At 47.8% G+C, this 15,491-nt stretch overlaps 1 protein-coding gene across 6 annotated transcripts in view; it reads right to left on the reverse strand.

The window, feature by feature from the left end:
• Nucleotides 1-798: 798 nt before the first annotated feature.
• Nucleotides 799-15,491, reverse strand: part of BRPF3 (bromodomain and PHD finger containing 3) — a 34,570-nt gene continuing 19,877 nt past the window's right edge. For all 6 annotated transcript variants that reach the window (XM_055819973.1, XM_055819974.1, XM_005239629.4 and 3 more), the window contains exons 9-13: nucleotides 12,722-12,815; nucleotides 10,160-10,257; nucleotides 8,107-8,204; nucleotides 5,926-6,080; nucleotides 799-3,190 (exon numbers count right to left, since the gene is read on the reverse strand). In XM_055819973.1, coding sequence (XP_055675948.1) covers nucleotides 3,007-3,190; nucleotides 5,926-6,080; nucleotides 8,107-8,204; nucleotides 10,160-10,257; nucleotides 12,722-12,815 — 629 coding nt within the window. In that variant the 3' untranslated portion in view covers nucleotides 799-3,006. The remainder of the gene's footprint in view (nucleotides 3,191-5,925; nucleotides 6,081-8,106; nucleotides 8,205-10,159; nucleotides 10,258-12,721; nucleotides 12,816-15,491) is intronic.

The raw sequence follows: 15,491 nt of genomic DNA on the forward strand, positions 1-15,491 counted from the left end.
GCTCAGGCTGACAATTGCCTGAGCACAGGAGGCAGAGGAGCATGAGCCAGGATGAGGCCTCAAGGCAGGTGACCGCATCAGTCTCCTGCCAAATTTGTGGTGCTGGGGCTGACAATGGGATGCGGGGAAGGGAAAAGCATCCCCTGGCTGCCGCCGGGTTTTGCATCACGGCAGTGGACCTGCACCTCTGGCCCCAGAAGGGCTTCGTGCTCGCGGTGGATGGGAGCGATACCTGCGCCCTCGGGGAGCAGCAGCCTCCAAAACACGGGGTCTGCACAGAGGGGCTTGGGTCCTGACGGTGCACCGCTGCCTGCCGCAACGTGAGCCTGTGCAGGGAGGGAAAACACACCTCAGGGAAGAGAGAGAAGGCAAGAGCCCTGCTGAGAGGAGAAACCCTCCCCAGCCAGGAGCCAGGGACCAGCCCCGCGGCCGCTGCCATCGCCCAGCTCCCACCTCCGTCCAGCTGGCAAGTCCCACTGCCCGTGGCCCGTCACTGCAGGAGCATCACCAGGAGATGGGATTCAAACCCCAAATTCCCAATTCCCATGCCCCGGGGGCTCCTAGCCACCCCCCCGGGCAGAGGGCTGCCATGCAGGGGGCCGGGTGGGACCCCCTCCTGCAGCACCCAGCCCCGCTGCCCACCGCACGGGGAACACTCACCTCCAGGAGATGTTCAAGGCGGCACAAGAAATCCCTCTGCGTGCCCCTTCCTCCCCATCGTTGCTCTTTGCAACAATCTGGGATGACTGGGATGAATAGAAACCATCACGGTAAGTGATGTCCTGAACCCCAGGACAATGCTAGCAAGGAAAGACTCTTTTGGCTTGTTTTGGGGTTTTTTTTATACATTAGAACATTTATTTCTCAGAGAGAAAATATAGTCTCAGACAGTCAGGTTATAGTAGGTAAAATTAGCATTTTTTTTTCTTTACAAGCATAGATTTTCTTATTACCTCTCTTATACCATCTGATATAAACAATTCTAGAAAGCAAATAAACTCACTTTCTACAATAAATAGAGCGATCTGTGCTTTACAGCAGACTGACAGTAACGTTTAGGTCCCGTAGCAACAGCAGGATATTAGCCAATTCAAATTCTAAAATGTCATTTAAAAAACAAACAAAACAAAACCCAAAACCCAAAAAAAACCCCAAAATCCCAAGATCTTAAAACATGTTACACAGGTCACAAGTCCACAGCTGAGCTACCACCTGGAAAAGTGTATGTTCCTTTAAATAAATTACACTGTGTGCATATAAAAGACCCAGCAACACAACTGAGGACTTCAAGAATGGTGACAATAGGTCTAAATAATTTAGAACAATATTTTACAACTATATACACAACATCCTTCCCTAGCCACACTCCATTAGGCATTATTATTATTATTATTATTATTTTTACAAAATCCTATGCCCCATCTCTATATGTTACAGGAATCTTCCTTAAAGTGTGGTTCCATGTCCCAATGTATAAGAAGTGGTATTTTAAAAAAGTAGACCAAGTAGAAATGGCAGTGATTACTCCCCACTATTCATTATTATTATTATTATTATTATTATTATGACCCAACATTCTCTTCAGTATGAAAAAGTTAAAATAATAAAAAAATATTGAGTTAAAAAGCGAAATGATGATATTCAATCTACAATCTTGCTCTGCACCTTTGGTTCTTAAAATGGGAAAGCAAAAAGGGATACACAACAGAAGAGATCAGAGAAATCATAAAGTCCTTGGCTAATAGAAAAGGTTTTGTCATCAGGTTTCCAACCATCGGCTGTCCCCGTTTTTTTGCAACGCAACCCCCCCAAAAAACCAGGGATTGTCTGCAGAGCTGGGTTTACTTGGGATTTAATGGATGACAACGCTGGAGACCCCCACACCAGGGCAAGGATATGCGTGTGTGGGAGAAGGCGAAAAGGCAAAATGGTTGTGTGCTCTAGTTAGTGCTGGGTTCCAACCCAAACCGAGTCAGAGGAAAACCTTAGAGAGACAGAAAAAAAGGGAAGAAAGGAAGAGGAGCCGTACACCAAATGTGCATAAACCAACACAAAAGATGTATCTCCCTCCAACCCTGATCAACCTCAGTGCCTGCAAAGCTGCTCCAGCTCATTAGACACCTCCAAAATTAGTTTTGCTTCTAAAAAAAGGAAGTTATCTTTGCTTAGACTCAGTACTGTGCTAAACCATGACATGAGATGTTACTGGAACAAGCACAGTCACGGAAGTAAGAATTTAAATGTCAAACTACCAAATAAATTTCTAGGACGTAATACACACACACAAACAAAAAAATCAGGTAATTTGCTTTTCATATTTAAAGCTCTGTGCATCTGTGCATGTAAGTGTGTGCAGCAGAGGGGAAGGTTACCAAAATATCTCAAGCTTTTCTCAATGCAACGAGAGAAAATTTAACATGAAAACACTATGTGTGTAGGCAGGAAAATCGTAACACCAACTCCCAGCTACGATTTCTTTTTTTTAATGTGATGGGACAACCAATGTCATTTAAAAAAAAATAAAATGAAAAGGCCAATGACGGTTAGGGTAAATTTGGCACAAGAAAGTCCAGTTGAGATTTCCGTAAAGGATCCTGGTTCAGTTACAGTGGTGACGGGTTCCTGGGAATTACTCGGGGCTGGCCGACGACTTCAAAACCCCGGTGGCACGGGGGAGGCAGGGCCGAGGGAGGGTGCACGAGGTCCGAACATCCGAACGCTGCGCTCTGCTCACTGCATCAGCTCACCCTGGCTCCCGTCACCTGGCAGCTTTCCCCAACCACCTTACTCCTGGCCCTGTAGACTAGAGATTTCATCTGCCAGCTCTTCAGCGAGACACATTCAGAAAGAAGCTGGACAGGCTTTTTGGCACGTTTCAGGGTACTTTGAGGAGTGCTGACAGCTGCTGGGAACGGCATCCCTGGCTGGGCAGTGCACGAGAGTCCGCTCTGCCGACGCAGCGAGCGTGGGGTCTGGAGAAAAAGGAGGACCGGCCACCCCGACCCCTTACAGGTAACTGGAGGTCACGAAGGGATGATCTCCCCGCACGCGGCTCATGTGGATCATGGCTCGGTCATACGCCACCTGCACAGACTTGCGGATGCTGGTTTTTCGTCCTTCCATCATCTTTAACTTGTCCACTGTGTCGTCCACGCCGAGGGGATAGACTTTGTCACGCGGAAGCCACTGCCTGCAACAGAGCGCAAAGCCTTGTCACCGAGGGCATCGGCAGGGAGACGGGAAGGAAGAGCAAACGCCCGGAGCCTCCTGCCCTCGCAGAGGCCTGAGCTCTCACAGCAGGCTGACTGCTCCCGTGTGCCTGGCTCTCACACCCACTGCACGGCTGCTCCAGGCCACGGAGTTTGTCCCAGGAATTTCCAAGACACGGGCTAACACAAGCTCCACAAGCGTTCCTCACACACCTCAGCAGCAACTACTCACTGGTTGTCATCTCCTCCCCAGGAGCAGCTACACTCGTGTGATCTATCTGTTTATAATTAACACTCCACCATGATGCTACCGATGTTTAGAGACCTGCATTTGACATAGTGAACCCCCCACCTGTAGCCAAAATACCTTCCTGCACGAGCAGTTTTCTCCTTCCTTGGAGTCCTCCCTCAAGGCTTTCAATGCTCCCTGGAGCTCCAGGGGAAACTTGGAAATTCCTGTGCTCCACAGAGCAGCAAATACAGGGACTTCCATGGTGGAAAGTTAAGTTTTTATCTCCGAGAAAGCTCTGCCTTGTCCCAAGACACTGTAAGCATCAGCGTTTGGGTGGGTATAACTACCCGAGTATAATCCAGAAACAGGCAGCTTCCAGTAGACACGTCCCAAGCCCAGGCTGACTCCAAGTGGTGACTTAAATTGCAAGTGCCTTATCTGTGGCAAGTTTTTATTGGGCAATCATTAGCCCAGGTTAACTAGCACACTCAGGTACATGCCATCCATCTTTCCTAACAAAGCCCAGCCCCTAGGAGTTCAACCTCAGCCGCTGCTTGCACAGGGCAATGCATCTCCCAGCCAGCCAACGTGGGCAACACGGGGCAGCTCAGCTCATCTTCACCACAAAGACGAGGGACCGATTTTCAGCCTTCGTGATCCTTCTGCGGCACCACTGAAGTCAGCAGAATTCGGATCTGGCACCAAGAAGGGGTTTTATGACTTTTCTGAGGCACCTTAGCTTCCCACAAACTGCAAACAAGGCTCTAAGTGGCCACTTGAGAGTGTAAACACCCACCAGAGCTTGTCTTCAACAAGAGCAGGGCAAAGCCGAAATGCTGATTTTTATTGGGAAGGTAGTTTCAATTCCAAGTCTGGATTTAGATTTTTCAAAACCAATGAGTACAGCAACAGCAAGCATAGCACTGCCATTGATTTTCCACTAAAAATCATTAGTACCTCTTTGAAGAACGTGCCCTGTATCAAGTGGTTCTGGTAATCAGGGGCAGTGAAACAATGCCGCGTGCTAATAAAAAGCCTCAGGAGTGTGTCCCTTGGCCCCTCTTTTCCCCAGAGGACACAACCATACTCATCAGGTGATGCAAACGTGATCCCCTTCTCAGCTTCCCAAGAAGACAGCACGTACTTTTCCTTTGCCTCTGTTGCACCTTGCTTCCATCTCTTTGGACTGCATAAAACACCGTAGCAGCCCCAAAATGTAGGGGCAACAGTCCCCCTTGCTGCTGTACCCCGCTGGGGGACTGGCTCTGCTTTTTCCCCGTGATGTACCCTCCCTCCAGCTGTGACACAGCCTCCGGGAAACGTTCACCTCCTTCCTCCAGCACCTCGCCCTTCCCTGACCTCATGGTTCCCTGCTCTCCCAGGGATGCCTGCAAAGACCTTCCTCAGAAGACTAAGGAGGAGAAGGGCTGTTGAATACCCCCAGGCTCATTTTAAATGCTTGGAGAAGAGCTGTTGAATACCACCAGGCTCCTTTTTAAATGCTTGGTATGTTATTTCATAGAGGCAGCAGCAGAAGAGGCAAGCTTGTTCTCTCCTCCGCTCCCATGGGCACCCCAATGGCCCAGCATCTGCCTTGTCCACAGTATAAACTCCCTGGATCCCAGGGGATCCCAGCTGCACACAGGTATCACCTCCTGCCTGACAATTTATTCGCTTGGTTCATGTCCCACATGTGGCATCCGCTGGTTAAATAATCCAGTGGGTTCAGCACGCAGCTGCCTGACATCTTCCAGGATAGTTCTCCAGTTTTCCAAGTTTCCAATTGTTTCATACACGGATTTCAAAGCCTTATTGCTTATTTTTAAGGCACGTCACTGGTTTGTGACATATTATATCTGGCTGGGATATTGTTGCCACGTGAGCGTGGTCAGCCAACGATACTAAAATCAGCAGATTCAGTCTGCCTGAGACAGAACAGTATAAAGCCTTGAGATATTTCACTCGCCCCGATCCAGGTGCTTACACCTACATTTTCCATCTTAAACAAGTAACTTGATTTGAAAGCTGCAGGCACTTGTCACCTCTGAAAAAGCAGGCAAGTCTAAATATGGAATAAACCCAGCATTTTGCAAATGTTACCGTGGAGATTTTTGGCAAATCTTTTGCGCAGCAGTGGAACTGGCTGCTCAGTCTGCTGGTGTTTTAGAGTCAAATGCTCTTTCTAATTTGCTGCAGATTTAGACTACTAAATTGGCTCTTCACGTGCCTCAGTATTTTTGTGGTGATGCAACCCCTGGGTGAAGGATGCTGGGCTGCTCACCGTGGAAGTGCAGCAGTAAGGTGTTGTGCTCTTGGGCCAGGAAAAGCAGGCTGGCTTCCTTAGTCAGACTTTTCTTGAGTGCTGCATGTTTAAATTTTGCCCATTTCCATGTAACATGATCAGCATCATCCCTGTATGCTCCCATATATCAAAGATTATGTTAAATCTTCTCTCTCGGCACCCGCCTGTCTGCACACACTCACCAGGTTCTCTTGTTGTCAAAGAAAAGGACAAGGAAGAGCTTCTCTCCTGCCTCTGTCTGCCTCTGCTCCCCCAGCTTCAACACATCCATGGGTGGGACTGGGATGGGGACTCCATTGTGGAGCAAACCCTCACGCGGCATCTCGGGATCGATTATCTAGGGACACAGGGAAAGGATATTTAAGCACAAAACCCTTCAAGTACTGCAGAGAATGCATTTCCCCACCCCTGCCCTGTTCTTTCAGTCTATCCAAGTTAAGAGAATTAAAATCTACTTAGGATGGGTAAGCAAAATTGCTTGTTCTGTCTCAGAGGCTCTTTTAAAAAAATTTTCCTGTCCTCAAGGCTTCCTTTGTGGAAGGGAAGCCAATCCATCCAAAAGCCAAGCGCCTGACCTTAAAAAAGAAGGACATGAAGTATGTGGTTCTGTGTGGAGGTAGATGCATTTACATTAACTGGCAATTTCGTACAAACTCAGCATTGTTGTATTCAGCGAAGGATTTCCCTCCCTCCCTCCCTCCCTCCAAACTCACACAATAAATGTAACACCACTTCCACACTCTGCCAGCACCCTGCGATATCACAACAGCTTCATTCTGCTGCAATCCGGTTGACTTCAGCGGCACTGCTCGGATTTATACTGCTATTAGATCAGAATCAGGCCCGATATTTTGAAAAAGCTGACGAGCAGTGCCAGCTTTATCAGGCTAAGGGAACACAGACTACAGTAATTTTGGAGAGAAGTAACAGATGCCTCGATTCTCCCCACATAAAGCAGAAATGTCAGCATCCAACATTTGTGCTATGTGATCACAGGAGGAGAATGAACAGCAAAGGGTGGATGCAGTACGTGGTCTACTCTTCTTCATCTCCTGATCTCAGCTCCTAAGGGCTTGAAAAAGCAGCTTGGCTTTGATATTGGCCCACTGTAAGAATTTATTAAGACATTTTACCACCACAACAGACTGCTATAAAAAAACCCGCCTTTTTTGGGGGCAATCCCAGTGTTTAAATCCACGCTAAAGCACAGTTTAACTTTGGCTGTAGCCATGCAGAGATCTAAAAATGCTTTGGCTGGCAGATACACAGCTGTTCCCTCCTCTGGGCTCCCACTGAAGAGTAAGCGCAGGGATGAGGGTCACGCTTTTAGCAAAATCTGCCCTTTTTGACGGCATCAGACCTGTGCTCAGCTATGGCCTGGCATACACGCTGCGTCAGCTTACGCCTGGTTTCACAGCTCTGCTGCTTGGATGTAGAGACTCGTGTAATTTCCGTGATGACTACACTTGCTTTCACCCCCTACAATTTCTCATCAGTCGCAAGGCACAGTCTGTCCTAGCGATCCCAACCATAAGGGTACTTCAGGGGATGGCTGCAGCCATGCAGAAATTACACGGAGCAGAGACGGCACAAGAGCCACGGCTCAACGGATATATTTAAAAGTAGTAGAAACAACAAACTGTAGTCAGCCTATCTCACATTCCTACTGATATACCCACTTCAGCAACTTCGGTTGGTAAGTTAACAAGCACTGCAAAGCCTGCAGTGGTACTGGCACTTCCTAGCACGGGCTGCACGTCACGGCTTGCTTTGGAACAGAGTGCGGTGCTCACTGAAGCCAGGTTTATGGATTTCACCTTAATAGTCAAATACCCAAAGACGGATAAATATGAAGGAAATATTGTTTGAAGGACTAGGTGCAAACACGTGCATATATTCTCATATTTAAATCAAACATATGGTTATTGCAAGAGGATATACACATCACAAGGCCAGCTGGGCACCTACATATGGAGTTGTACTCACTACAGATAGGAAAATGTGTGGGCAGTTAAGACACCAGTGGATCCTGGTGCCTGCCTTTATAAAATTTACATCTTCTCATGCCAACAGGACTGATGACTTTCCCCATAACTGCAGAGTGAACAGCAAAGGAGAAGAAAGATCTCCTCCTATCCCTGGCATTGAGAGACCGATGTTTTATGAGTCCTCTGCAATGCTGTGAAACAATGAGCAGAGGGAAAACTAACTGTGCGAAGGGGAAAGGAAAAAAAAAAAAAAAGCACATATTGCATGACTTTGGGAAGTTTTCCTTTTCTGTCTGGTTACACTGCACGCTAGCACTGTGTCCTGGGCTGCCTGCGCTGTGGGTACAGGCTGGGAGAGAGCAGCAGGGTACTTACCAAGGCAGGGTAGGAGGGATAGCCACGGCACTTGGCCCACACAAGCTCCAAGGGCTCCAGCTCAGCCTGATTTTCAAAGGACATGAGGAGAGCCCTGCCTAAGGGACAGAAGGAAACATGGTTTAGCAGGGCAATTGCAAGCAAGGGGGTTGGATAACACAAAAAACCACACTGCTGTTTAACCCAGGCATGACAGCTTGCATTGCCTCACCAGCAACCAGCTAGAAAAGATGAGCTACTATTGTGCTTAAAACATACTGACAAGGTTTCTGTTTTAATTTTTCAACCTATTGGCTTCCGCAGCAAGCAGAAAGCTGGAATTTCACCTTTTTTTCATAATAAACCTATCGTTCAGCTATTCGTCACGCAAGAGCACACATTTAATCATCACTGCATGCACATATGCGTAATTCCAAACCATTTCTCTTCATCAAGAACTAGAGGAAAATGGAAAGCCACTTATCATTTGTCCCTATAGGCACTGGGTAGCCAAACCAGAGGTGGTAAGACACACATCTCATCTCCATTAAGTTTAGGATAAAATTTAATGTGCAGTGAGATCCAGCCTGGCCATGGTGAATGTCCAGCCTTCTTTATCCTCTGTCACTACAGTAAAGTTCCACGTTAAGACAAAGCCACAGTCTCCTAAATCATGAGTCTAAGTCTGTGCATGCACATAGCTTCACATGAACTCTTCAATATGGAAATAGTAATCAAATTCAGCTCTGGAGTGAATAGCTGCTATATCGCTGAAATCAAATGGGTATATGAGCGATGAATTTGGTCCATTAGGCTCCACCAAGCCAAATCCACCCTCAATGGCGTTGATGAAGCTTTACCTGAGATTAATTTGGACCAGTGTTCAGAGAGCTCCTTTTTATTCCTCCTAAATACAGATATCTAGACTATTCTGATGCCAGATACCTTGGGGCTATTTGATCTCTGCAGGAAGTGCCTGGTTCTAGCTGACAGAAGCCTATTAGCTATGAATTTTTTTTCAAACTGATGTCAGAAGTATTGCAAAAGATCCATTCCAGACATGAATAACTAATCTGCCAGCTCCTGGTCCCCAAAAAGGAGTCGTCTTCGTTAATGTGAATTTTACAGCAAGTAGTGTTGGCTCTGGGGGGGGGGGATGGTCAAACACTGCCTTTACCAGAAGTCAAACTGCATCTAGAAAATGCAGAGCACAACCCAAATGAGCACCCTGCCAAGACGACCTGATGTGCTCCTCCACTATTGCATTCCAGATGTATTCCTCCATTAATGAAATTAGGTACAAAACCACAGAATTGTCCCACTGAGTCTAATTCTGCCGGTACTAGCCCCGCTCCGTAAGTTTATTTCCAGAGTGGATTGCTGAGCGCACAGGGTCCAGGATAATAACGGTTCCCAGGGAGCCAGGAGCCGTACAGGGCACAGGCGTGCCAGGGAGTCAAAGCTGAATTCTGATTTCAGTATAAACCTGCAATAACTCTGCCATTGATAGACTGTAAGACAAGAGTCTGGTCGTGTGAGCGCTGGAAGAGTGGCGTAGTGCCTTGGGTGGTATTAGAGGAGCGTGGCGCAGTTTTACAGATGTATAGCACGGTCTGACAACGACAACTTGACAAAAACAAGACACAGACCTTGAAAGCAATGATAGCAACACAAGAAGGAACAGCTACGAAGTCATCTCCAGAGAAACCCCTCCTATAATTATGATTTACTGTTTATATCGCAGCATCATGAAAGAGAACTAGTCCCAAACCAGGAGAAGACAGTGCCAGGCATATTACACACACCAGACCTACGGAAAGCACCCACCTGAGGAGGACACAGAGCACAGGCAATCAGCAAAAGCGAAAGCAGGAAAAACCTTTAATGCACTAACCGAAATTTGTAACGAAGCAAGTAATAATGCCCAGGTGTCAGCAGCCTGGTTGTACAACCTGGGTAGCTCGTGCAGGACTGGTTCCTGGCACACGTGGAGACCTGCGACCCCCGGTCCAGAGGCTGCCAGCCCTACGGCGCGGTGGGACCGCAGCAGGGCGTGCTGTGCAGCCATTCTCACCTGAGCTGCTGTAATCAGAGTCTCCGTTCACACCTTCCAAGAAGGGCACCCGAGAAAGAGCTGGCTTCCCTCGACTTCGCTTGGGAGGCATCAAACCACTGGTAGAAAGATAGGAGAAAACAGGTGACCCCTGAACACAAAGCCCAGTAAATGGATTCCCCAGCTCTGTTTAAAATACTGGAAAATTACTGTACTGGGGCATCACTGACATGAAAAGAACACCGAATACTTGAGCAAGATGTCACCAACACACCTCTTCTGGTGCAAGTACGCTGGACATCATCCCGGCTTTGCCATGAGTGATGAAAGGGGCCCAACAGAAACGGAGCTATGAACACGAGGAGGAAATTCAGCAAAGGCTTCACACCGCCGAGCTGACGCGGCGACGCCTGGAGCCTGCATGAGCTCACCCAGTTGTGCACGGACTTCAGAGATGACAGAGCAGCCCCCCAGCACCACTCCAATACATGTACAACTGCACTCTTATCAGCCCACGTCCTGAATGTCCTTTCACCTCACTAGTACAAACATTTCAGAAAATGGACTATCTCCACCTCAAGCAATCGCATTTTTTCACTTACTGTAATTATTTTTTTTTTTTCTTTTATGATTTTCTAATAAGCAACCCATTCTGAGTGAATTTGGCGCTCAAAAAGAAAGACTGGGGAAAAAGCAGTAAACAGAGCTGTTCCTAAATAGAATAATTGTACAAGTTATCCATGAGACATCAGCTTGGTTTTAATTCCTTGTTTTGTGGGTGTCACACAGCTCTAATGTAATTTTTGCTATGTGAATTGCTTGCAATTATTGTAATAAGCACTTAGATCACACTTTTCATCTTCAAAGTACTATACAAACATCAACTAACAAATCCCCACGCTCCCCTGTGAATTCAGATTTGTCTCCCTCACCGACAGGTGGGGAAACAGAGGCAAGCACGGTGGGGCCATACAGACAAGACATGGTTTGAAAGGGAACTTTTGGCTCCTGGTCCTGTTCTGACAGCATCCTCTCCCCACAAAGGATTTCTGCATGACGCAAGGGCCCTCATTTAAATGACACTGCAACTATGCTCGAATTCAGGTCCCTCCTTTTTGTTCCCTTTGACGCAGCTCCTTGTTTTATGAGACCTGATTGCAAGAGCTTCTTGTGAGATCTGCACGGAGGTCATGGTGGGATCCAGCTTACAGAAGAGGCAATGACTGACCTGAAGATCTGGGCACACAGCCCAGAGGAGAGGGGAGAGATGAAGAGGTGGGTGGGTGTCCCATCCCAGAGAAGAGCTGGAGGTCCTATGCCTCCAAGGGGCTCAGCATGTGCTAAGAGATTAATTTATCGGGGCACCACGTGCTTCTCTCAGGCTGCCCAGCATCTGACTGTGGAGATGGGATCACCCTGCCACAGGGAAAAGCCCTGGCACTAAAATTGCTTCTCTAAATCCAGGGCCTTGCCCCTCATCATGGGCACAAAAGCTTCTGCAAACTGATTTCTAAAGGAAACACTCATCAAACCTTAGCTACAAAACTATACAACTCTTTTGGCAGCTAACATTTACGATCACTCTGCACAGCAGAGTGAAGTTTTCATTCGAAAAATGCTCCTGGGATTCAGCCCCGCTGCAGAATAATTTGTTATGCAGCTGATTAACAGTTTTAAACTGTAGCTTCAGTCCTGAGAACGGGTGTGCATGGGGAGCTTTATAATTTCAAGCGTCCAACTGACATTGCAAGCTTGAAGTCTTACAGGACTAACTGAGCACCTGCATTGGAAGCATTAAATGTCTGAACATATTTCTCAAGTGACAGGTCATCACCCCAAGGGTCACCAAAGACAAGCAGAGGGCAACGACACGTTCAAGGCACTGAAAATATTACTAAGAATATCAACTAAGAAAGCCTTGCTTCTGCCTGTTCTGGATGATCTTACCCATCAAGGTCAAACGTCCCCAGCCTGTCACTCTCAACACACACAAACGTGATTCTGGCATAATACAGGTTTTACTGTGCAGTGAAAGGGCTGTGAAATTACTTGAGTCAGTGTTCAGAGGGCTGGACAGGTAGATAAGACCAGAAAAACGATATGGTACCCACAGGTGCCTACTGCATCGGGCCAAAAGATGACAGATGTTTACTTTAAGTCTGTTCAGTCCTGTTTGAAGTGCCCAGTTCTGCTTTTAAACCTCTGAGAGGAAGAGAGCAGCACTTCAGTAGGTGGCAGAAGTTCAGCTTCACCGGCAGTGCTGATCTGGACATTAGAATTCACGGTTTTTCTAGCTTTGGCTCTCAAGAACTGCAAGGAGGTATGCATCAGCAGGGAGGATGTGTATGCATTGAGGAACAGAAGTGGAACAGATAGCCATTTGCTTGAAAAGTCACGCACTGCTTTTGAGACCTATAGCTTAAGAGGACAGAACAGAACCTCAGCAGCTTTTATCTTTTAGGGTGAATGCACAAAAGAACTAACAGTTCGGCTGGGTTTGAAACAAAGAAGTTGAATAAAACTAGGTAGATTAATTCAGACACACAAGGTGTTCTAGGGGACAGTTTCACAGGGGGCACTTACCTGCAGGCTTCAAACACCAGCCCACTGCCCAGGCCAGAGCTGCACTCGGAGTCAGAGCCACTTTCCATGTGCTTTGCAAAGCCGTTAGTCACTCCTGCCCAGGAGACAAACGGGAGTCAGCCCAAAGAATCACAGAATGATGGAATGATTTGAGTTGGACATGACCTTAAAGATCATCTGGCTTCAACAACCCTGCCACGGGCAGGGACAGCTGCCACCAGCCCAGGTGGCTCCAAGCCCCGTCCAGCCTGGCCTTGAACTGTGCCAGGGCACCCACAGCTGCTCTGGGCACCCTGTGCCAGCGCCTCTCCACCCTCACAGCAAAGAATTTCTTCCCAATATCTCATTTAAATCTCCTCTCTTTCAGTTGACAACCGTTACCCCTTGTCCTGTTGCTACATGCCCCTGTAACAAGTCCCTCTCCAGCTTTCCTACTGGTCCCGTAAGGTCTCCCCGGAGCCTTCTCTTTTCCAGGCTGAACAACCCCAGCTCTCCCAGCCTGTCCCTAAGAAAGGTGTCCCAGCCCTCTTATCATCTTTGTGGCCTCCTCTGGACTTACTCCAACAGATCCTATGTTGGGGGCCTCAGAGCTGAATGCAGAAGCAGCAGCAACACATAAAGATGCTACCAAGGCTCAGGTAGGGTCACTGTCCCACGACTCACAGACACAAAGATGCTGAATACTTCAACCAGAGAGGGGAAATCCTGCACAGAGATCCCCAGACTCAGCTGCAACCAGGTGGGGACTAATAAAAGGTATTTTTACCCCCAGCACACAAAAAATTAGGCTGTCTCTGAAGAAGCAAGTGGTGGAGAAGTGCCCAGGGATGGTAGAAGAAAGCTTTACGCAGCACCTAGCTCGCCAGGGAAGCCTGGAGGCCAGAAAATGAACCACCTGCTCATCTGGCTTCAGCTGTCGTTGGGAAAAGACATGGAGGTTTCACGCTGACGGCCACAGACTTCTCCCTGCCTCTCCCCAGGCCTGGCTGCTGGGCTGGTCCCTCCCTGGGGAGCAGGGATATAAAACCAGAGCTCATTTGGTTACAGGTTCCTTGCTGAAAGAAAACCGCTCTGGGAAAAACTCACTGCTTCGGTTTCTGGAAATGAGATTTTCCAGTGAACGGAGCAGACACTGAGGAAGCAAATTCCCCCTGGGTAGAAGAAGGTTTCCCACCACCTTCCTCTCTGGCTGGCACGAATGTCACTGTAGCTGTAAGCGGAATATTTCACTTCTTTGCCCCAGATACTGACAGTGCTGGAAACCTTCTCTTCACTGCCAGGTTTACTGCTCCGTGCACTGGAGGGACACCTGCACAGAAAGCTGGGCTCACCTCCAAGTTTAGACAAGATCCTACAACCAGGGACAGGCAGAGGTGGACAGGGAACGAGCCCCGAGTGTATCCCCAAGCCCAGAGCAGGCTGAAGAAGCCAGATGACCATGGCCTTCCCCCCCCCAGGGACCCACCACCCCCAAGTTCCCCACCGAAAGCCTGTCAACCATACAATGGGCAAATTCATGCCAAAGCCACTAGTGGTTTTTTCGAGCTGTAAATACGGCACTGCCACAAGAGGCACATTTCTGGGAATCACCCTGTTCCAACAGTCCCCATCACACTGACCTGCTCCTGCAGTAACACAGACTTGGCACGCCAGAAACTCCCTCCAGTTAGGAGAAATTGTGTTTGAGACAGTGGAAGGAGCTGAATCACAAAAGCAGCGCTGCAACTCATAGGAAAAAGCCAGCAGTGCTGCTTCAGCAGAGGGAAGATGTCACTGCCTAGTCATCAGTGATTTTCCAGCATCCTGCCTTTATTTTCCCTTTTTTAATTGCAGCCTCTCATTCTGACCTGTATCCACTGTGCGCAATTCCTCTCTGCTTTAATTACTGGCAGATGACGATGGTGAGTCCCTCAACTCTTTGGAGAAACTGTCTATGTGTTTCCTTTAACCTGTCCTGGTAAGTCAGTGCCCACATTCATCTGCTTTCCTCCTCCTCTCGATTTGCTAGCAGCCTTCTGACAGCCAAATAACTTTAAGATAATATCTGAGGTGTGGGCTAAGTCAAGTACAGATGGGAACTGTCCCACAACGGCTGTTAACACAACTAAAAAGTAATCACATTGTTGTTACTCGGATGTTCCCGGCATCTTTCTAAATTTCATCTCAGCTGCTTATTCTCATTTGCAGATCTAATCTGAAAAGGAACCTGCTTGGTATTCCCACTAGTTTTGTTTAAACTCCAGAACTGAGGGTACACATGTTTAACACCTCATCTTTCTTACATGGGTGCTGTGTTACTGGTCCACTGCACACTTCCAACCAACTGCACCATTTCTGCTGCAGGGAACTCTTACTCCTAAGAGTGGCCGAGCCAACACAAACCCTTCCACAAGGGCAGGAATGCCAGCACCTCTCAGCCCTTACTGGAGAGTCTGGAGTCTCCAGTCAGGCCATTCAACAGCTCTGGAAGAGGCTGGGCACGTTGGCTTTACGCAACAAAAAATGGCAAACCCTCTCTCACAGCAGCCCTGCGGACTGGCAAAGAGAAGAATTACTTGTGACCCCCTGGGCTTCATCTTGGTACCTTTAAATGTCTAAAACGGAGGCGTCTAGAGCTGAACAAAGTTGCCAGAAACTCATTATGGACATGTTTTGTCTGCCCTATTTTAGAAATGTGTGGAAGAGACAATGCTTTTGTCACACACGTCTGCTTACGGCGACTGTATTTCCCCCCAAGCATAAAATGAGTTTCAGGTGAGTAGTTTGGATG

Source organism: Falco peregrinus, chromosome 16 (genome assembly GCF_023634155.1).
Source record: "Falco peregrinus isolate bFalPer1 chromosome 16, bFalPer1.pri, whole genome shotgun sequence".
NCBI lineage: Eukaryota > Metazoa > Chordata > Aves > Falconiformes > Falconidae > Falco > Falco peregrinus.